The following is a 25,181-nucleotide window of genomic DNA, read 5'->3' on the forward strand; positions in this document are numbered from 1 at the left end:
GATAATGACAATGTAATTGTGGAAGAAAATATTGCTAATGAGGATGAAATATTAACCTATCACGAATTGCTTCCTATAATTTATAAAGTTCGAAAAATTGTTAAGGTATTTAAACGTTCCCCTATAAAAAGGATATATTACTAAAATATATACTAACTGAAAATAAAACAGAATATATGTTAATATTAGATTCTAAAACACGTTGGAACAGTTTACTCCTAATGATGGAACGATTTTTGAAACTGGGAAATCCAATCCAAAAAGCAATCATCGACTTAAACCTGTAAATTAATTTTTCAGATAGTGAATTCGGCTTCATATCCAGAACTATATCATCTCCACTTCCAATAAAACTGATTATTGAGGCAATATATCGGAGAGATTTTAATTTATTTACAGCTAATGCAACAATAAATTTCTTTTTGCAGTCACTGAAAGAACAGCACACATCACTATCTGAAGAATTATATATTACATTGAAAAATCTCATAGAAGAAAGGCATACCGAAATAGAAAATGTCTTATGGTATTTACACATAATTATAATGATTTTAAATATGAAAATGAAAAAGAAGAAAAGCAAAGAACTAATTCAAATCTGATTTAGAGTAAATTTTCTTGAAATTGTTTACCCACAAAACTATCCACATTCGAAAGAATTCGGTTCAATTATCGAAGATTATGATGTCACTATTGTCGATAGTGAAAAGGAATTGTCTCTTGAACAAAAATTAGAATTAGCGATAAATAAAATTTCAACGAACCAAAAATACAATACAGAAATCAGTTATATCCAAAACCATCCGACGTGAAATCGATTTATTTGAAGATGAGGGATTTAGAGGTAAATACTTGGAAAAAGTATATCGCGCATTGCTAACAGTACCACCAACTACCGTAGATGCCGAAAGAGCGTTTTCGACAGCTGGTAATTTTTACACAAAATTACTTTTCAGGCTTAATGACAGTACAATTGATGCATTATGTTTTTTAAGATCACATTTCAAAAATTTGTAATAGTACCACAGACTGAATAGTGATATTTACACTTTTTTTGTGATTTAAATAAATAAGATGCTTCTTTACTTTTTTGTGATTATATACTGTTATAATTTATAAGTTACAAATTATTTTTGTGATATTTACACTCTCTAACAAAACTGGCAAATAAAACAAAGAAACACCTATGTTTCCTTTCTTTTTCTAAAATTTCTAATACCGGTATTAATACCGGTATCCCGGTATTAAGATTTAAAAAATACCGAATACCGGTATTGAAATTTTGGTCCGGTATTGCAATCCCTACTTGTAGCCCTATCTTGATAAAATTTCATTTTTTAAATCACTAGACTAAAAGTGACAATATTTTAAACAGAAAGATATAATTTGTAGTGTACTAAAAATGTGTGCTTTCAAAACTGGATTTTTAAAAAAAAAATTTATTCGGAATTTAAGTCATTATGATAATGCAAAGATTTCTTTTTTCCTCAATAGTAAAATTTGGAATAGTTTTTCCAGGATCCTTATTCAAAATTTTCATTTCTTCCAGCAAAGTGCACATCACGAAGGCCACTCTTCAACAGCTGGATGGTCAGTTCGAAGCTGAACCAGGTAACGGACACCAGAGAGATCAGTACCTCGCTGATCACCAAGTCGAGACCTTTCTCATTGTTCCCACCAAGGTAAGGCACTGCCAACTCCTGAATTAAAACTATCATATTTAAATCAGAAGAGAGAAAGATTTTTTTGCTCGTACTTTTCTTTTCCAACGAAGTCTGAACTGAGAAACTCTTAACGATAATCTATAAAAATAAAATGCAGTTTATACGCGAGTTGAAACTCATTCTAATAAACAGATTTTCACCAAAATTTGCTCACAAATGTTATGAAGTATAATAAATATTTTAGTGAAAGTTCCTTGACATTTATTTAAAAGGAGAATTTTTTTATTAATTTAAAATTGTTTTCAATTATAAAAAACTCTCTTTTATTTTATGATCATTAATATTGAATGAGGATATTTTATATCTTTTTATTTACTTGATTTTGAGTTATTAATTCCCATATTTAATAATATTTTATATAATTCTTTACAAATTAGAAATGACTCGTAAAAAATCAATTTCCGATTATTAAAAAATTTTTGATGTAACTGTACTTTTTGGCAAGCTCGGAGATTAATCGATTGATAAAAATAATATTCCCATTTTAATTAAAAAGGGAATTGCAGATGATTAGGAGATTTTTTATACAATAATTACCACTTAAAACACAATAATAATTATACTGTACATAATTATTTTTACATGCGTGTTAGCATTACTTCGACTGCAGTAAAATCTTTTATCCTTTCTCGCACGTTCATCAAATATGCAAGAACTGCTGATTTGGAATGATAAATGCGTCCTGTTTTATTCTCCATGTTATGGTATGTTGGGGTTATTTAAAATATTGTTATAATAAATTACGAATCAAAAGACCAAAAGTATTGATATTTTGACTTTTTTTAATGCCAATTAATTTAGTCGCGGTTTCGTTATTGAAAGCTCTCTAGATCACATATAAAGATTAGAAAGACTTATTTAACATATTATATTACATGTCGTTTGAGTTTGTTCTTCTTCATTAGCCCGTTGCATATATTCAAACCAAAGCTAATACAATATCAGATAAATAAATCATTTATAATGATCATAATCTAATTAATATCAAATAATAATTATACAAATATCAGATAATTAATGCCTAGGTTTGTGCTGCTTCAGCCATCGAAGGTGTTTGAAGGTTTATAGGAAAATACATCATCCAAGCCCGCAGAAAACTCCAGAGCAAACTGAACCCCCTATTTAGCAATCAATGCAGAATTTACATTTTTGTGTTTAGAAGGGCAAATTATTTGCTGATGTGGCACATGGAAAGAAAAATAACCTTTATGCAATAAAAAAAAATAAAAAAAAATAGAAATTTATTAGATTGCATTATGAATTTAATATCAACATAGTAAGTGAAAAATTCCATATAATAGATTGCTATTACACGTACAGAAGATATAAACAAAAATTTTCGAATTTTTTTAAATGATATTCCTATATCTGAATATCTGAAATAAAGTAAGAAAAGGAATCTATATTTTCAAAGACAAACTACTATCTAAAATATCCGAAAAGATTTATTTTTTTTGAAATATATATATATATATATATATATATATATATATATATATATAAGTGAAACCAAAAGTAGCAGCTATGTCAGAAAAATGTAAATTATTAATAAATGAGTCGGCATAGAAAAAGAAAGAAAATTCGAGCTTCTAATCTGAAACATCGTGGCATCGTAATGGTTTACTCTTGATTCATCTGGCTGTCGCATTCGATGAATAAACTTTTACATCTCAAATATAATAGAAATAATGCCAACTGAAAGCATTATGATCTTGAAAAAAATCAAGAGTTAGTTGAAATATTAGTTAAAATAAACTGAACAATGTAACATCTGTTTTTGCTTAGTTGCACTAGAAGAAATATCATTAAAAAAATTGTGTTTACAACTAATTTTGAATCATTTATTAATACTACAGAAAAAATTATACAGAAGTGTAACCAATAGCACTGGAAAGCTACATTTTCGTATCCAAACTGACATAAAAATAGGGATTTGTATGATAATAGATAACCAAAGTCATTGACGAAAAATGACTTTGGTTATCCAGCTAAGATTTAAATTATTTTTTTAATAAATAAATCTGATTAAAATTCTGAAAAATTATTTCTAAGTGAATAATTGTTGCTCAAGCATTCGTGTTACTTGCCAAGTTTACCACCACTACTACGTCTAACGGTTTTTAGAGAATTTTGAAAGTTTTTTATATGAAGTTTTTTGATAGTATGGCAGTCTCAAAACATTATGACTTTAAAACATCGAAATTTAATCGACAAATATTAATAGATAACAAAATTCTAAAATAACATTGAAACGTAGTACTGTTCAGGAACAGATATGTATGAAAGAACCATTATGGATTCATTTTTTTAATAATTCATTTTAAAGCAATAATATATATTTTTCGGAACAATGAATGAGTTCTCGTATTAAGTGAAAAACTATACAACCATTTACTTTTCAGGATGCAAAGAATTAAATAAAACTCTTTATAATTCTAGTAAATAGCACGTATGATAAATTTGTTGATACGCAACAATTCATATTAACGGATATACAAAGAAAGAAATACTAAAAAATATTTAATTCATCGAAAAAATTAAAGCATTTAATGAAGCAATATGAACAAGGATTAATAAATAAGGGTTTCTTTTAAGATAAGCCCCGAAATGAATCAGTTTAATAGAAAATTTTAAAGAATACAAATGGTACAGAAATGATTAAAAAAATTTCTTTGCACGTTGGGAAACCGAGCAAAAAACCAGAGCTAAACGCATTTTTTAAATTGCAAATCAGAATAAACCTTTTTTGCGCACATCCGCACCTTCCGTTGATATTCAAACCTTAACAAACATAATAGAGAATGCAAAAGGTTCCCCGTGATGCATATTTAAATATTTTATAGGTCCCTTTAATTATAAAAGAGATTTCATCCTTTAAGAATAGACAAAACTGTTTGCCAAAGAAAAACTTAGATTATTTCATTTTTTTCTACTTTACCACATGCTGATTTAAACGTCTCGTTCTCCTTAAGAAGGTTTTTAAGATGCGTCTTAATAACTTATTCATTAACTTCAGTTGGAAGCAAGGACTTGTGAGACAAACGAATGGAACTATTCAATATATTGTTCTTTATTTTTTAAGGTTATTTTAAAAAATATTTTCTGAATAGAAGTTAGTTTTTTTATTCCTTTAAGATAATATTTTATGCCTTTATTGGTTTGCAAATATTCATAAAATTATTATTCCAGCTTTATTGGAAGATTTATGCCAATTTAAACTTATTAATCTTCAAATGTTTTTAAATATTAACAAACATGTTTTATTGTAGCTAATTGATGTAATTGTAAACTATTTAAACTGATTAGTTTTTAAATCATATTCTTTAATCTGATTTACTATTTATTCATGGATAACTTAAAAAATTCCAATAAAATAGAATTTTTCTCTCTATTGATTATTCTTTCATTTTTACATTTTAGTCTAAAAGAATCTTTTTGAATATGGATTGCCAATTATAAGATTTCATCGTAAGAATGAATTTGTCCCATTGGAATGGACCCATTTTCCATTAGAAAACAGATTAAATTCTTTTATCAAACATACTTTTCCGTTAAGTTATTTTCTAAACACGAAAAGCTAACTACTTTTTCTTTCACAATCGAAACGCTTCATGAAATATAAGTACGAAAATTAGCGCCCAATAAATCACCGAATTTCTTGATCACGTCATTAAAACGAATAAATAAAAGGAGTAGGGAAGAAACATCAAAATATTGATACTTTATCCGTGCTAATACTCCATTTACGTGCGCACCGTGTAGAGCTCGTAAAGCTTCATTTAATTTCATGTCATCACATCGTTCGGTAGGAGCAAAAAGGAAAGAGTTGGTTACTATATCATCATCACCTTAATCGCACTATCAATTCAACGGCTTCTCTAAAACATAATAGCAATCGAGTGGCCGATACATTACATTCAACACGAACAATTCTGGTGCCTCGCTGTATAATAACCTTCTCCATTTACCTTCTGTTGCCACAAAAGCTACCGATATTACCAGGCTTGTTTTTCTGCTCTGTCAGTGGTCTAAATATCGAATTTTCAATCAATAATCGATATAAGCCACAACACTTTGTCAAACCACATCGGCGCTTGCTTTCGTGACGGTGGTGGAGAATAAATCTTTTTCATATTTTTATTGCGTTATTACATTATTCTGAAGGGCATCAAATTGCGACGTCGGCACACGTTCGATGTAACGTTAAAATGGTGATTAGGTAAATGAGGTTTCGTCTTAGTTGTTTGAGATCGTACTTATATTTTTAGATATAAAAAATTCCTCACAATTTATATATATCCTGAAATTTTTCCTCTAAATTTCTTTAAACATTTGACCTGCGAATTACTTAATTTCCTAATTAGATAATATATTCTTTGAGAGACATTTATAGTTATTTTAATTCCTATTATAATGTAAAGTGTATATTCAATTTTTGTAGTTTCAATTATTCAACTTTTCAATTTTCGTAGTTTAAATTGTATACTATTTTCACTTAATTGCAGATATAAAACTGAAAAGTCAGTCATTCGACGCGTAGATCAAACACGTCTTTGTATATGAAAAAAAGTTAATGCTCTTTGTCTTAAAATGAAGTGTTCGAAAATACGAAAAATATACTTTTGATGCAAAGTTTTAAAATTTTATTTGTTCTACCCAGCAATGTTTCCTTGAACATTCTATCAATGAAAGTGAAAATTCTAGCATTTTTTAAAACTTTTCAATTTTTAACATACACTGTATAATTCTATTAATTTCAATTTTTTAACATAAACAATAACAAAGATTGTTTTTATATTGAAATTATTTTTCCTTTCATTATATCATTTGTTCGATTCTTCTGCAGTATAATAATAATCATGTAGATCGAACTGATCCAAACCCAACGTCATTTCCGCAAGAAATCGATTCATAAAGAAGAAAATAATTCTCATTTTCGCAGCAAAAGTGTTGTTGTAAGCTAAATGTGGGGATTAAAATAGAAATAAAGACTGAAACGACAGAACCTATTGTGAATAACTAAAGTGAAATGGATATGTTAACTTACGCACACGCTAAATTTTTACAATTACGTTTTTTTTTAAACATTTATTTATTTTCTACAGCAAAACTTACGTGAATATAAATTATGCGAAGTTTTGTTCGCCCGATTTTAATCCTTGTGAATTTTAAGAATTAAAATCGACGTGTCTCAGTTGCCAGTGTAGTTAATTTAGCCAAGTTAAAGAAGCACCAAGCCTTCTGCAAATCAACAAGCCATTTTCGCTACAACCATGATTTAATATATTCAAAGAAAATGAAACGAACATATTTTGTAAACTAAATTTATCAAACAGAAAGAACAAACTAAATTCTGAATTGTATCAGCAAATGAATTTAAAATGCGAAAAAAAATTCATTATATGATAAAAATGAAATGTAAATATTCGGAATTTGTTTCTGTGTTAAAATACCCATTAAGTCAATTATATTAAAACTGTAGCACCTCTTTTTCCCCTTGTGCAGAGACCGCCCCTTTGTGGCGTTTTACAGAAGAGAAGCAGTTGGACGGCAGACCTGCACCCTGAGATCAACTTTTTCCCTATGCGCAACCCTTGTGCTAACGCCGAATGCAAACGGGGAATCCCTCCACCATACTGTTTTTTTTAACCTAATTGTCTATGTGTGTTCGTAAATTTTGTAGTGTAGCTGTGTTTGTGGAAATTAAAACGAGTGTATTTAAAACCGGGTAGTTCATTAGAAAACCACAACACACCACTATAAAACGTACTTTTTTCACTTCTATGCCAATTCTCCTAATCATGCTATGAATGGTAAAATCGACAACTTTTTCCTTTATAATTCTATTCTTCTATTTCTAAATAGCATGTATACAAATGGCGTTGTTTTTGGCTTAGTGCTTCTTTGAGCTCTAAACGGGCATATTTTAATTGTGGTTACTCTGTATATATAAAAGAGATTTATTTTTGAAATATGTTTGTCTTTTCCATATTTTTCAGCTATTAAATGTTTCCTTTTACATATTTTAAATTTTAATTGTACGACAGAATGTATAAAATACCAAACTGTAAAACAAGAATGTTATTTCATCTAAAAATAGTATGAAGCTTTTAGAATGAATTTGAAAAATTCGTTGAACACCTGATTCGGCTTTAAATTATGGGTTTTCCAAATTAGTTAAGTCGCTATACAAATCATGCGTTTTATAATCTTTTTTTAGTTTTTACAAATAAAATAAATTTAATATTTACATGAATTTATATCAAAACATTCACAATTCAAATTCATCTTGTCGTATTAGAAAGTGTTCTATTTTGTAAAAATTATAGTGCATATATTTTTAAAAAATATTAACTAAACAAAAAATCGTGCACATCCATCAGATTAACACATTATTTTTTGGCCTAAAGGGCTACAATTTCAAATATATTTTAGAGATTAATATATAGTATAATAATTAAATGTAAAGATCGAACGAGTATTTAGGTGCAGATGCTTCATTTGGGATCTTAAAAAGATTGGACACCCTATTCATTAAATGTTGAAGCAGAAAAGTAGACAACTTTTGTCTTTGCTGTATATCAGCATGAATGTGATTTGTTGAACTTTGAGAAAATTCTATATGGTTGCAGTTAATGAACAAGTATTTATATTTAATTTCATCAATTAAATAGTTTAACAAAAGGTTTAGAAAAATAAGTATATAATACTTTAGAAAAATAAGTAGTAAAGTATGATGTAATATAGTCAGAGTAGATGATGTGGTTCCAATTTACTAAAAATTTATTTAAAATTAAGATTAAGTGTATTTTTTATGTAATTATAGAAGTTGCTTAAATTGGATCACAAATAATTGTTTGCATTAGAATTGTCCAGAGAAACGGTTATTAAAACTCACTATTCTCATAAATTGAAATAGGAGCAAACCAAAGAGAAAAACAATAAAGAGATACTAAAAATATCAAATGGTGATTCAAAACTAAGAACAAAAACTATGCTCATGTACATGTTGTATCATATATGAAGAAACATAAGAAGGAAAAAGATAAAGCAGTGTTTAAAGAAAGAGATGATGCATTTTTTCAATTAAAAATCAAATTGACCTCCTTTTTACTGGGTTGATGACTCGACTGTATTATTCTCTTTTTTATAATTTTTAATGTGCTTGTCTTAAAAATTTAATTGCTTTATTTCGAAGATAAAAAATGACAAAAACTATTCTACCATTTCTTTACAAGTACATTAAAACAAAGCAACCTGCCCCAATTTCGGATAAATTAAATTAACCTCCTGTACATGGCAAATAAGGATTTTTTTTACTTCTTAAACTCTCTACCATTCTGCATGACAATTTTTGTTAATATATGATTATCAAATTGGAGGTGCTGTATAGAGAATAACAGCTCGTCTAGACGGGTACCTCATCTAATTAAAAAGAATTATTAATGAGAAATATTTCGAATCAGTATTCATAAAAATCAGAATAAATTTTCTTTTCATTCGATAAACTTTAAAAATTAAATACCGTTTTAATATTTTCGGTATACTTATGTGCATAAAAATGTTGGAGAATGCAAATACGCATTTCTTTTTTGAATACTAAATATTTATAAGCCGTCCAATTAAGAACTTCTTTCCTTTTTCACAAGAAATTATACTTTCTGAAAAGAAATAATGTTAACTATCATAAAATTATAATTTTTCCAAATTGATTAAAAGTTAATTAAAGCCCCATTCTTCAACTGCGGTAGTTGCAGGAGAAACACTAAAGAAACTGTAATCGGTTTACCCTAACCACGTTATAATAATCTTCATCAATCAAACATTTTAATAGAAGTTTAACATTACTCATTCTTTTCTTTTATGTACCTTGAAGAGCAGCTGTTGTTTTGTCGTCTGTAAGTAATGATCAAAATACTGATGATGTTGCATCAAAAATATCATTAGCTAGCTACATGAAAAGTTAATTAAAAATGGATTCTTTTCAGCTACTGTTCCTAGAAAAATCGTAATAACGTTGAAGATAACGAAACGAAGCATGCATTTAATTAAAGTTCATTACCATTTTAAGAATTTATATATCTTCGCCGGTTCTAATTAAGCATTCCTGTTTTCCTTAAATGTAGCATTCCTTCCGATATTTTGAGCAATAACCAGTTAACTGTTTCGACCTCTTCGGAAAATGCGCATCTAAATTGTCATAAATATATAATTATATTAGTATTAATATATAATTATATAAATGTGGGTGTGATGGGTTTTAATGCATCATTCCACTTGGATTAGCTTAATCTTTTTATTCTTGATTAACAAAGGATGATTATGATGATTTTTATTAGTGAGAATTCAATGATGAAGAAGGAATTTATATTGCATGAAGATGGACAGTTGATGTTGTTCAAAGGATCTTTCCCACCTACGCGCGGTGCACTGGGCATTTGCAGAGGAATTCTTCTAAGCAAGAATTCCAGTTCCGGCATTTTTTTCAGAGTGTCATGTTAATTGCCATTGAATAAACTCGTCATGACGCAAAATGTTGTACTTTTTCAATCACGAGTATGCTCGTCAAAAACAGTTAACTGGTTAAAAGTATTACATGAATTTTAAGTAGCGCAAGAAATTATATATCTTTAATAATATTCATTAAATAAAAGATAATAATGTGTGATTTTGTTTTCACTTCATGCATAACTTTATTCTGATTTCTTCTCATTTCTTAACTTTGTTTTTTTTTAATTAGTAAGTTTAAAATGTAGCTCTCGGAAGATTTTTAATCGAATACTAAATAGCTGATGAAATTTTATAAACAAATTTCAGGAAAAAATGTTTTATTAATTAATCAATATTATATATTACAAAATCATTTGCATTTTTATTTCGCATTTTTATAATATTTCGCATATATAATGCTTAATTATAATCCAACATACAATCCATAGCAGATCTTTTACAATTAATTCTTATATTCTAAAACTATCATTAATACAATATTTTAATAGCATCCTTAAATTCCTGGAGTAAACTGCAAAAGCAATGCATTTTCAGATGTTTAAAATCTTCAGAAAGATTGTACCATATAATGTATTCTATCCTATGAAGTATATTTCACTGTATCAATTATACAGAGTGATTGTAAAATCATTGGTCTTTAGGTCTTGATATTTGCTAATTAATAAGATTCGGTTGATAACTGTTTTTGCTGTACTAAGTACCGGTGGTTGAAACTCATACTCGATAGTGCTTGATATTTATTTATTTATTTATTTTACCTGATATAGTTGGTAACCGATTGGATTGGATTAATGCCCGGTTTTGCTGCACCAGGTTGATACGGATTCTGTATTTTACCTGATATAGTCTGTAACTGATTCTTTTCCAGACAGAATGAAACTGGGTACTCTATGCGTTAGGTTTTTCGCACCTATACCAAGATATGCAGCTGGTACTGATATGAATATGAATTCAAATTGAGATTTCGCCTTCTTCAAAAAATGTTTTGATGTTTGTTTTGATGCTTGATGTTTGAAAAAATGTTTTGATTTGCTGGTGGCTTTGGTTATGATTAGTGATTGATGGGTGGGTGAGAAGAGAAAAGGAAGGTCCTGTTGATATGTTCAGCATTAAAAGATGGTAGAGTTACTTATTGTTATGTGTACCATTACATGGGAAGAAAGGGCTGTAATGGCTAGGATTGAAATATACTATATAGCGTCAGTGAAGTAAGGAAGTCAATTTTTTACATTTTCAGGGTGGCGAGAACACCAGGAAAGTACACCAGGAAATCAGGAGTAATAGGGAAAGCCAGTTGATTTTAGAAAAATCAGGGGAAATTATGGACAACAACTTTGAGCATGCATGGGATCGGCGATTTCCCACTATCATTTCTCTATACTCGAAACCTAATGTCGCCAAAACAATCATATCAACAATAACCCGGAATAACTTTCTTTTAAGAATATGGCGACTTTTTGAAACTAAAACTGATGAATGTTTCTAACAGCAACTCTATTAAAACTTTCTGTAAGATCGGTTTTCACTTTTCAAAGAACAGAGAGACTGAATAAGTTATGCCTGTCTTCAGCTCAAAACCTTGCAATGATGCCATACCATGTGATTTTAAGTATGAGAAATTCATGAGCCAAATATGAAGAGTATAAAGAGAAAGGAAGAAAAGGAATTACGTGAAAATATGAAAAGAAAAAAGAGAAGCAGAGTATTCGTTCAAATAATTAAAAGGAAAAAAAATTAAATTCTAACAACAGCTTAAAGAAAAATTTAAGAATTGAGAAAAAAATTGTCCAAACATTTTGTTAAAATTTCTAATGCACTTAAAGCAGAACCGGCTGTTTAAAACAATTATTTTTTTTTATTCCTCTAGTGATAAGCATTTCAATTTTGAAATTAATAATTGATTATTATTTGTAATTTTTTGCAATTTATTTGTAATAGGCAATTATTTGTTATTTTTTATTTGTGTTATTATATTTAATTTAATATTTTACATCTAGCATTATGTATAATAATAAATGGAATTTTAAAAAATTTATAATCCTTTTTAAAAGCATAAGTTTTTGTTTAGAGAAAGTAATTTCTTATGGTTTATTAAAGAAAAAAATTTTAAGTAATATTTTTATAGAGATTTTTTATGCTTAAATCTTAATTAAAATGTATATGATTAGTTATGTATCATTATGCTGTAATACGTAATCCTGATGCTTATGCAAAGACCATTAATTAATTAGGGAGCTCTTTATAAATTTTGAATAACGAGAAATAATCTTTATTTTTAAAATTATTTAACTTATATTGGAGCAGTTTTAATTTTTCATATAATTCTTATGTCATTTTAGAGGCAAAGTATATATTTTTCCATGTAAGAAATGAAATAAACTGTTTTAATACTTTTTATTAAAAGTTATTAAACTATTTTATTAATAGTTTTCTTATTATTTTTATTTTAAATTTATTTAATGAAAGTATATTATTTTTTTTCATATTTAATAACGCCTAAAATTGTTTTCAATAAGTAAATTGTTCACATACAGTGATACTGAGAAAAAAGAAAGCTACGAAACTAATATAATTAGTAGTTGTAAGTCAGGAAAATAATGCAAGTTTTGTAAGGGAAGAGTCAGCGAATTTTTTTTCTATTTATTTATTTATTTTATAATTTCTGTAGCTCCCCTGGTTTTCTTTTACTTGTTATTGGAATCAATCTTTACGAAAAGTGCTAGCTAAGCGAACTTTATTTCTGTTTTCAGAATTAAATCGTCAACTTATGAATTTATTTGATTTCCTTTTTAATGACTAAAATTAAGGTAAAAATTTATTCCAAGAGTATAATATTTTTAATTAAAAAAATAACACTGAAATCCAAAAATAGAAAATAAATGCAAATATTATTCTTTTTTTGTGTGTGCATGAACAAAAAAAGTATTTTAAACCTGTTTTTAATCATTTTGATATAAGCATAAATTGAACCTTTTATATAGTTTGCTGGCATATGTCTTTTTTCCCTCCCAGAAACCCGAGTCGCTGGCTCCTCTGTTGGGCGAAGTGGATCTACGGCGCAGCTTCCGCACTCGTGTCTCCGCCAAGATGAGCAAGTACATGGAGTGCTGGGGCGCAGACAAGCCCTTCGCCAACATCTCCGAATCCACTCTCGCCAAGAACATCAGGCTCACGGTCAGTGTTTATGTAGAACTGTAAAAGCTACATAAGTGAAATGTGTAATTAGTTTGTACACGGTAGAAATTCCAATTATTCTATAAAGGAATGCTTCATAGGTCACTATAAATAAAAATGCTTTTTATGATGGTTTCGTCAAATATATTAAACGGTTAAGTTCTTATTAATGAAAAAGTCGTAAATGTATTTAAAAGAATTATTTATACCACATGCCATTAATCGTATTGAGTGAGAATATTATAGATTTTTTAAATTTATTTCTATATATATCTTCTGCTTTCTATGTTTTGTGGAAATCGAATTTAAATTTATATATATATATATATATATATATATATATATATATATATATATATATATATACAATCGCAGTTAATTTCCTAATTTTTATCTTAATTATGGGCTTATGTTTCCCTTTCCTAAATCTACACGTGTCAAAGAATCCCTATCAGAATCTTATAGTATAAAATCACTGGGGAAAAATATTTCGCGCTTTTCGCTCTTTTGCTCATCCCTTGTGTTCTGGACTGACGATCGTCGCTTGTTGCTGGTACATAATTTATGCCTCCCAGGTTGGAGTATGGCGAAGTTTTTAAAATCTTCTCTTTAGAAAATTTTCTTCTCTCTTCTCTCCTTATCCACGCAAATGCTTAATATATATATATATATATAATATTGAAACATCAAATAACCTCATTAAAAATTTAATTAATAATGAATTTCCAAGAAACTACTGTAATATCAACTTTTTGATTAAACAAAATATGATTTGGGATTAATCCTTTACTTAAAATTAAAATAGAACTTTCCTTGCATATTAGATCACTCAATAAATGGCGCTGGGACACTACAATTGTTTTTTACCTTAAATGCGTTAGCTTGGGGGTGTTAAAAAAAAGCGGAAATCACAATCGATAGCTTAAAATTTCTTTGCCTGCGGCTGGTATGTCCTTTCCTTTTTGTTTTGTTGCTGGTTTAAGTTTTATTATATGGTATTTTTGTTTTATTGTTATTTTTGTTATTGTATTTTTGCTTATTAGTGGATGTATTCTTCTAATTTATTGTTTTGTATTTTCCTTTCTGTTAAAATTGTATATCTCTTGGGCCTAATTTCAGGAGATTTTCGGGTCACGAGGAATCATTATTTGACTTTTTAGTCTGCATTCCTTCACAGAAAAAAATCCCTTTTTTTTTTTTTTTTTTTTTTTTAATCCCTGCCTTAGGATGACCCTTGAAAAAGTCTTCAGGCCGAATTCTTTTTTTTATTTGGTTTAATTTGAATTTCCTATTAACTTGATTTTTATTACTTTTGTCTCAATTCATCTGTGTTTTAGATGTAGCAGCATTTGCGCTCTCTGAATAATATGTTTTTCCTGTTCCATTTTTGGTTTCAGTTTGAATAAGAAACTACTTCATTGAATGTTTTTAAAGTTGCACTTAATTCAACACTTCGTTAATTAATGAAGCTGAAAAATATTATTAGATTTACTTTGAAGTGGGTTCACCAAAAACTCTATTAACTTGGAGAAAAGAAAATGTAAATGAAATTAAGAAACAGGTGACAATGTTTAATCCAGCGCACAAATAGGCTAAACCACTTTTAGATGAATAATTGCCATGACTTGCATATGGAAAGTGATTACCATATGTTCCAAAAGTATTATCTCACAAAAAAGATTTTTTATCGTCTTAAAAATTAAAAGATTGCCTTTTAAATGATATTGATTTCATTTCTGTACTTTATTTTTTATTGTATTATATAATTTTTAACAATTTTTAATGTTATAAAAGCAACATTAAAAAGTGGATGTAATAACCACTTGGTCGAAAAAGTTGGTTAAAAATAATGTATTAAACAAATTGCTTTCAATGATTTTTAAACCACAGTTCAAAACCATTGTTTGAGGTCCGTCTCAAAATATCCCTACTGTTGTTTTAAAATGGGACGTTAATATAGCTAACTTCAACAGTTACTAAGCGAAATTTTTTATAGGTTCCCAATTTTTTTAAAGAATTTCTCCCAAATCAACAAGATTAAAAAATAACTTAGTGCAGGCGATACTTTCATTTTAATTAAAAATGAAATAGATCTGGAATTCTGTGTATTATATTTTATTAAAAAAGTATTTTTATATTAAAGATATTTTATATATTTTAAATCTATAATCATGAAAATAATAATTTATTCTTTATTAACGCCGGATTAAATATTTAGTAGTTCAATGGTGATATTCTGTAGAAATTTCAAGCCAACATTTATAAAGTGTCTTTTCTTTTACCAAATTTGATTTCCCATTTTAAAAATATGTTATGTCCTTTAAAGATAATGAAGTGATGAAGAATTTGTCTGTTCAGAATCTTAGAACTTCTTATTTTCCAGATCTATTTTCTAGATCTTTCTTGAGGAATGTAAATCCATTACTTTTTCTTTTTTCGCCGAATTTTTCATATGAGTGTTTTTGCTTCACTTTTACCACCGATTTTATCCGGAATAAAAGCCTTTATTTATTGTAACCGCCTCATGCCTCCATTATACATATATGCGTATTTTCGCTCTCGCGGGGGTTTCGATTCCCCCAGAAGTAATCGATAGAATAAATATTTAATGAGTTAAGCATAAGTTAGGGCAAATAAACCTGAAATAAGCATTCGTACGAAATATATTACATAAGTTTATAGGTAAAATAAATGTTATCTTTCTGCTTGAGAAGATTCAGTGTGTTCAAACTTGAGCATTCTACTTTTCACAATTAGAAGCTCATTTTATGTAGTCTTCAAAAACTGTGGCATAAATTTGTTTGGACAGAGCTAACAAAAATATTTATTTTTCACGAACTACCGTTTTGATATTGAAGTCTATATTTTTTCATTACGAAAACCAAATTTGTAAAAATATCAACAATGTTATTTGTATTCAAAATCAATGTCTTCCGAAATTCTATATTTTTTAATTCTCTAATTCATAATTTTAATGCAATCTCCATAAAACAATTAACTAGCATTTGTATCAACATTAATCTCTCGTTTCATTAGTAATAAAATTTTCTACGGGATTATTATAAAATATTTTTGAATTCCAGCTTTTATTTTCACATTGGCAAAAGCATACGTCAAAACATACAAGTGAAATAAAGAAGAAAAAAATGCAGGACGTAAATACTGTCGTAGGTTTTTTTTTTTTTTTAAGTAATCTTGATAAGGCATTCAGGCCATTCCGTCCCATCATTCAATCCTTCAAATTAACATGGATGACAGCCATATTAACTCGATATAGCCTTTATTTTTACACTTTTCCGTCGTATACGATCTGACCTAAGAAAAGGTGTTGTTCTTTCTGAGCATTTCAACCTTGAACTCGGTAATTCATTGTTAATCCTCTATTAGCAGCAGTATCAAATAGGTACTACAGTATTACGGTCGTCGAATTATAATTTGTTTTCATGTGACAATTCACCGAATGGTAATTCACTAAATTTCAACTGCAAGTATCCAAAAAATTTAAGAAGATTCGAACATTTAGTCTTATATGACAGTGTTTTAGGATTGATTAGTTGATCGTTATTTTATTTCTTAATTAACTTAGACCTTAATAATTTATCAAGGTTAATACTTATGCACAAACAACATATTTGATACCGTATATGAAACATATTTGTGTTTGAGTACAAATACAGTGAAAATTATTGATTAAAATATACTTAAAAATATTCTAAAATATACTAAAATTTGTGAAAAATATTTTAACGAAAAAAAATTTATATTATCGAAAAACCAATTTTTTTAAGTTGGTGTAAAAATTATTTCGATTCATTCTGCTAGTTATTAAGAAAGCCTTTGTAAAAAAAATTTTATTAAAAATATCATTTAAAAGTTTTTAAATTAGCATTTATTTTCCATAAAGTTCTAAAATTTGGTAGCTCTAGATATAATAAATTGCTCTGTTGAGCGTTTTGAACCTCTTTTTTTTTCAATGTGTATAGCGCATCACACAATTTACAAATAATATGCCTGTCTATTAACACTATCATTGTTAGGAAGAAGATTTCTCAACCGAAGTTTCGTTCTTTTTTCACCCAGCTATCCAAGATCGCATCCGTTTCGAGAATATTGCGACGTTTGCAAACGATTCGAAAATTTCGCTACAAAATCGCACAGCAATAATAAATCTAGGGAATAATTGCGGAGGGTTTATCCGCTGACTCTCAATTCTTTTGCTTGAGATGAAATCCACACGGAGCTCATTTCAAAAATTATTGTGAAAGGATTAAGCATAGTTTCTTTGTAAGCGATAAGAAAACTAGATGAAACAGGATACATTAATACGTAGAAATATATTACAATAAACATCAAATAATAAATATCAAATAAAAAAGTATATGTAGACTGGAAGAAAATGAAATTCTTTTTGTCAATTTCAAAAACATAAATTTAAAAAAATTCAATTTTATATAGAAATTTAATTTTATTTTCAGAGCATAATATAAAAATGAATAACAAAAATGACAACTTAATTTTTTTTTCTTCGTAATGCTTACCATCTCCTTTCTCTACTATCTACTTTGGATCAAATTACTATCAAACTTACTATCAAATTTTATTCGCTGTAAATATTTCCAAAGATATTTTAAGGTGAAAATAGTAAATCTTATGAAAAACTTATTTACTTTCGTAAGTAAAAATAATTGCTCGAACCACAATAAATAATTTCATACGCTATTTTTTGAATGCTTACAAATATGCTTGCCTAATAGATATTTGTTAAATTCAGACATCTCAACGTGCCAACATTTAGCCCTTAAATATATTAACACGTGCCAAAGTTCTTCACTGCTTTTCGTTTTTGAACAGTATGATCACCATTAGTTTGTGACATACTAATGGTGATCATTCTTTATTTCTTAGTAATTGTTTTAGGAATTGATAATAAAATAATGGCAATGTATTTTCATTTCTTAAAATAATCATTCATATTTAGAAGAGAATTGTTACATTCTACATAAACGACTGGTAATTCGCTTATATAGCAGTCCATTATTATTGTTGCATATTCAAATCAAGCAGAGGTCGGTCCCAGAGGAGCAACATTATTGGATAATCATTTTGTAACCGGAAGTACGTTGTATTTCCGGATGAACTGCCATTGGATGTTTGTTCTTTTTAAGTAAAAAGAACGGACACCGCCTGTGTGTATATACCGTAGCTGTATACTCTGCAAGATGCAGACCTTTTAGTTTTTCATTAAAAGAATTTGATTTTAATCTAAATGGCTGGTCTTATTTATACTCTGCTATTTTTGTTGAGAAAAACTCCAACATTAATCATACTTAAAAAGGTAAAATTTATTAAAAAAATCTTATTGAATTCAATTGAGTCTGCTGGGACATATCCACCAGAGAGTAGGGCATAGAATAAAACATAGTTGGAGATTTTCTTGACTAGTTTTTGCTCTGAAAAAGAAAATTGTCTATTCAGTCTGTTCCGTTGGCGACTCAGGAGTTCTGGCGACGTTTCCCAGTTGTTGTTAATGATAGACGGCATTCCCAATTTTTTTCGAACATTTTGGAAAACAGGACTTCTAATTGACCTGAACGAAATTCCATTCATGTGTGTGCGTATGTGCGTAAAACATATTTTTTTTAACATATTCGTGACCGAGAAGACACTTGAATTTTTAAACTCGATTTATTCCATCTCATGAGGCATAATTTACGCACAAAGAATAAGTGGTCAGAAATACAACCGTCTCCATCGCGACATATAAGTAAGAGACCGAAGTTTTCACCTCAGTGATTTTATATTATGAGATTCTGATAGGAAGTATCTTTGACACGTGCCGATTTAGGAAAGGGAACGCTCGGAACGTGAGAACCCGCTGAATTCAGAAGTTTTACAGAGCTCGTGTAGCATTAATTAAATAAAAAAAATAGAATTGGATCAGGAAATAAGAGAACATTTTAGAATGAAGTTAATATGGGCTAAATTAAGATAAAAATTTGGAAATGAATTAATATTTAAATTAGATTAAGATACATATATATATATAGAGAGAGAGAGCGAGAGAGAGAGAGAAAATTCTATTTTGTTAAAAGTTTTATAATTTTAATTGAAATTAAAATTAGCTTTTAATTTTAATGAAAATTAAGAACTAAAATAAATATAAAATATTTACTGCAGAAATAAAGAATATTCCCTGTTTAATCCACCTTGTTTGTTTGTTTGTTTTTTTTGCTATTTTGCAAGCAATTCTTGTTAACTTTTTTTCACATTACTGGAAGCTCGACAATATCTAATTTTATTTCTTATCCTATGTTTCTTATAGTTTTTCAAAAGAAGGATTTTTTTTTCACTTACGTTGAAACACGCCCCCACAAAAATTTCGAAAAATGTATTATATAGATTAATTATTTCTTAGATAAAAGCCTATATTCTACTTTTTTTAATTGGTGGATCAATATCTTAATAAAAAGCATGCTTTCTCTTTAATGAAATTTACTTCGCATGGAAATTTTATCTTGGAATCTCCCACGAAATCATCTTTTATTCTTTATTTATGAATGGTTCCATTTTCAAAGCAATTTTGTTTTTATATTCTAATTAATTTTTATAAAAATTAAACAGGTTCTTTTATCTTAATGAAATATTACATTTTTCTTCAAAGTAATATAGAGTTTCAAGAATTAATTTAGAAAAAATTACATTTAGGCTTTTTTAAATAGATTTCCTGCTGTTATCGGTTTCCTTTCTTAGAAAATCTATAAACTTCCCACGGACTTCAATTATGAATACTTAATTAAATTTATTCAGCTTGTTTCAAATTGCAATGCTTTTCTCCTTTTTTCCAGAGTTTGGCACTCATAGAAACTAACCTTCTTCCTGGTGCTGATTCTGGATTTAGTTGTAGGTGAGCATACTTTCTCTTCAAATTTTATTTTTACTCAGTCGGTAAGAAATTCAAAATTTAAAAATTTCGCGTCACAATTCAAGTTTAATTAAATATTTTTGATTTGAATGATTGGCTGAATTAATTTCCATAAATAACTTTCCTTGATTAACGGAAAGCACTTTGAAAAAATAAAGGAACACTGATAACAAAGTATGACTTCATAGCAAATGTGAAAAAATGAAGCATTTCTAGAAATACGAGTTCAAAGCAAAACTATTTCGACTTTAATTAATCTATTTCGGAAAACTTTTTTTGTATTACGATTCATTCCGTCTTTGAATAAATAAACATAGAAAATTAAATTGAAAAGTGATCGCCACCAGAAATTAAGAGAATTGTAATCATAATTAAGAAAATAAGAATTATTGCTACAAAATTTTGAATGGATTGAAAAAAGAAAATATTTTCATTATTCCACTATAAATTTATTTGGATCGTTCTTTTTTTTCAGTTTCAGTAATAATCTAATCTCCTTCTGTAATCAAAATTAAAGGAAAAACATAAGGACTATGTGATAGCCTAACAATCAAAAGTCAGTAGTATCAAATTAGGCAAAATATTTTATCTCGAAATATCGATAGTGTGACACGAGCGAATTGTTTATCAGTTGATTAACACGATAATCTGCTCTCCACAGTATTACAGATGTTATAATTCCTTAACATCTTTTATTTTCTTGTCTATGAAGATAGAGAAAGCATTGTAATCACTTAAAAATTGGGACTCAAGATTCTGATGAATCTCCACGTTTTACACTTTCCTGAGTTCGAAAAACTACTTTTTGGAAAATGTCTGTCTGTGGCAAAGATAACTCAAAAGTATGAAAGCAAAAGGATGAAATTTAGTTTACAGTCTTTATTCGAATTTTGTAAATTTCTATCAAATTTTAAGTAAAATTTATTCTCAGGAAGTCTATCTGTTCGGCTGTTCGCTAAAATTTATTCTCAAGATGTCTATCTGTTCGGTTGTTCGCTAAAATTTATTCTCAAGATGTCTATCTGTTCGGCTGTTCACTAAAATTCGCTACAAGACTTAATACCTATAGTGTATAAATGAAATTTTTTGTCATATCCAATTAGGGGTTAAAGGTCTGTCGGTCTGTACTCTCAGAAGCACGTAAATGTGATAACAAAAATCCACTGACTTAAAGATATATCAAATTTGGTATGGGAATTTGTGACTGTAAGTGCAGTTTTGTGTCAAATTTTTGTTTCAATTCGGTTGTAAAAAAACGCGTCTAAAGCACAAATTCGATTTTCGGATGCTATTAACTGCATGCCAAGGATTAATCTGAAAAATATTTGCCAAAGACCGTATAATAGATTCAGTAAAAGTGAGAAATCCTCCCTAAAGCCAATACCATGCAGGAGTTTTCCAAGTTTCACAGTTTTTACCCTCCTACGAGATGGAAGATTACATCAAGAGAATAACACTTTTATTGGAGATTATGCAAGAAACTTTTAAGAAGATCGCTCCTTCTAGTTATCGACGTTTAAATAGTCTGCCCATGTTGTAAGAATATTCTCCCGAAGACTCAGCAAAAACTGAGATATGCTAAAATATTGTAATTTTTTAGCGCTTTCCATATCGAACGGCAACGTCTGAATGGCAGCCATACTCACTTGATGCATCAAAATATCCAGTGTTATTGTACGTTTTCGTGTCGCTTGCTCTCTTTCTCCTCTGACTAATGACTTCGCTTTGAAAGGTCAAAAACCCCATTCAGCCATCGTACATCTTCTTATTCTCCGATTCACTTCTTCTTGCAGGCAATGCGAGAAGCGCGAAGACCTGGATCCCATCCTGCTCAAGTTCTACGACTCCAACCTGGAGAGGTCCTTCCGGAACCAACCGGACGGCAAGTTCGCTCATTCCATGGCTTGCGTCTGCCTTCTCTTCCTCTTCAATGCCGGACTGCAGCTGCTCGTGTTTGCCCTGTGAGTCACGCCACCTTCTTTTTTTCATTGTTTTTTAATATATAAGGGTTGCCCGAATGAAAATTTAACGAGCTGAATGAAAAGACTGGGCGTTGTAATACAGGTCCCATCGTTTAGGAAGCAGGTTCATGCCTGTAGAAAGATGGTGGCTGTTTCTTGAAGAAGTCCTGCACAGCTTCCTTCACTTCGACATCCAAATGGAAACGTGTCCCCTGTAATGCGATCTTAAGTGTTCCGATCTGGACGCATCCATGTACATCACGAATTTACTGTCGATCAATTTCCTCCAACCGTGAACAGCTTTCACGGTTGAATGCTGTATATAGTACACACCTCCTATCGCCTTTATATTCCTGTTCGGTGGCGCTGATGCAATCGCAAGTGTCCACTTGTCATTTGGACAACCCTCATATTTTCTTTAAAATAATTTGTTTCCTTTTTTTTTTTGTAAGCATTTTTGAATAAATTTTTCACTCATTTCTTAATGCACCGAAATTTCTAAATTTTTCTCACCTGAATGTTTTTGATGATATTACAATATTTATTTTTAGAACATAGTAATCATTTGATCGATTATTATAACTGAATTTTTTTTCATACTAGTGGCGCTACCTCTCATTGAATTCGAAGGGAAAAAAATATAATGAGAAGTAATAAACTTACTAATATTTTGTATTGCTTTTTCGATTGGGCCTCAATTTTTGTTTGTTCAATAATTTTTCAGATATATATTTCATTATTAATTAAAATTATAAAACATTATTTTTAAATTTTTATTTGCGTATTTTTTTATTTATATTATGAAGAAATTCAATAAAAAGCGTGAATTATTATGATGAATCTATTATATGCCATGAAAAAATAGACATTTTTCATTTCTCAATAGGTCTCTTAAATTTTTTCTTATGTACTTAAATTACTTACTTAATAACTGATTACTTACTTAATTATGATGAATTATCAATACTTAATCTTAATTAAGGACCGATAATTCATCATTCATCTTTATAAATGTCATATATGCCATATATTTGAACTAATTTAGGCAAGAATACTTTAAACTGTGTTTTAATTTCGAAGTTGCTATGGTAATAGTTCGAGTTAATACGAATTTTAATAGAAAGATGGTCCCTTACATAAACAAAAATTACATATGTAAAGCTATGTTTCTATGACGGCAGCATTTGTTTACATTTAAATTGATTTTAATGTGTAAGAATTAGCTCATGAGTACTGAATAACGTTTAAGCTATCTTTATGACTACTGTTCAGTTTATATGAACTCTTCCAAAAAAGCTGTCTGCGGACTTCAGCAACGCTATTTGATGAATCTTAAACCTTGATCTATGTAACAATGGAAGAAGGCATATAGTGAAACTTGCTCGATAACGATTTTCATTTCCTTCATTTATTTTAATGATGAATTAACTACAGCTATCCACTTCCTGTGTCAGTATTTTTACATTTCCTTATCTTCGTGAAGTATAGGATTAGAAAGAAAATTCGAATCTCTAAAACCAAACATCAAAGCATGATAATGTTTTAGACTTGCCTTAATAGCATCAGATTTATTGCATTTAGTTCGCAAGGTTTTTTACATCCCACAATTAAGAGAAGCAATGCAAATACTAAAACATTATTATTTTAATATAAAATCAACGAAAGTGAAAATTCTTCTTTGAAATTAATGAAGAATTTTCATTTTTCCTAATGCCCGAAAGAAGCATTCTTTTATCATAATGTTAATGTTGGCAAAAATGTAATGAAACCATAAATTTGGTTTAAATTTCAAAACAATGATAAAAAAAACGAATTAATTCTAAAAATTTATTAAAATTAAAAGAAAATCACTTAGAAATAAAACTGACATAATTCAAAAAACAATTTTTGAAATTTAAAGTAGTAAAAAAATTTGCATGATAATAAGCTTTGAAGTAATTGAAAACATATGTTAAAATTTCTATTGATTAGAATTTTTTATAATCTTAAAATTAGGATTAAATCCAGTTTTTTATTAATTTAAAATATCTGAAAAATGCTTTTATAGAGAGCTTCTACTGCCCCAAAACGAACTGCTTGTCATATTTGATAACTCAAGGAACAAATGATCGGCACATTTCATTTGTATGTAAATATTTTCACATTGCACAGCCTACAAATAGATACCAGCCTAAATATTTAGTCAAGTAATTCAGTTTTACAAATATGTCAAAAAAATCCCTTTAAAGATCAATATCTCACTGTAACCATTTGTATACAAAATTTCAACTGTCTTCTCTCAAACTTTTACAGGGCGTTTACATTTAAAAGAAGGAAGTGGAAAATTAAATTAAACTCATAACGTTAAAGAAAATAAATAGCTGATATCAAACTAAGCTTTTAATGAACCATTCCCAAACAGTGCATTTGCCGCTTATTTGTAATCTCAAAACTTGATAATCAGGAAGGAATATCAAATTTATTCAAACATTGTAAAACCGCAGAAAATCCTTTGAGATTAAATCATTAGCCTATTAGTGAATCTATAGATTTACTACGAAAGAATCGGATGAGGTGGTTCGAATCCCAAACGACTGCTGTTGCGCAAATAAATCGACTTTCAGTAGTTCGAAAAATTGGCATTTAGCTAGATCTCATCGTATTATGCAAGCACCTCCTGGGAATATTTCGTTCCTTGAGACGGTTTCGTAGAAATGGAGAAAATATGCTTGGAGCTCCTAAATCCGTCTACAACTTTATAGGGAAAGATATAATTGAGTAGGGTCGATATGATGAGAGAAAATGAAAAAGAAATTTTTCAAGAGTAGGTGAAATGAGAAGCTTAAACCGGAATGGAGGGATAAAGGAATGGATGTGTGAGAAAAGTAGTAGAAGAACCCCCATTGTTGT

The 25,181-nt window shown here is 28.8% G+C and overlaps 1 protein-coding gene across 3 annotated transcripts in view; it reads left to right on the forward strand.

Moving 5' to 3' along the window:
• The window catches only part of LOC129983791 (adenylate cyclase type 2-like), a 355,856-nt gene that overhangs the window by 294,084 nt on the left and 36,591 nt on the right, over positions 1 to 25,181 (forward strand). For all 3 annotated transcript variants that reach the window (XM_056093421.1, XM_056093420.1, XM_056093419.1), the window contains 4 exons: positions 1,550 to 1,682; positions 13,248 to 13,409; positions 20,255 to 20,313; positions 22,125 to 22,292. In XM_056093421.1, the coding sequence (XP_055949396.1) occupies positions 1,550 to 1,682; positions 13,248 to 13,409; positions 20,255 to 20,313; positions 22,125 to 22,292 (522 nt within the window). The remainder of the gene's footprint in view (positions 1 to 1,549; positions 1,683 to 13,247; positions 13,410 to 20,254; positions 20,314 to 22,124; positions 22,293 to 25,181) is intronic.

The sequence above is a fragment of the Argiope bruennichi genome, chromosome 9, assembly GCF_947563725.1.
Source record: "Argiope bruennichi chromosome 9, qqArgBrue1.1, whole genome shotgun sequence".
NCBI classification, from domain to species: Eukaryota; Metazoa; Arthropoda; class Arachnida; order Araneae; family Araneidae; genus Argiope; species Argiope bruennichi.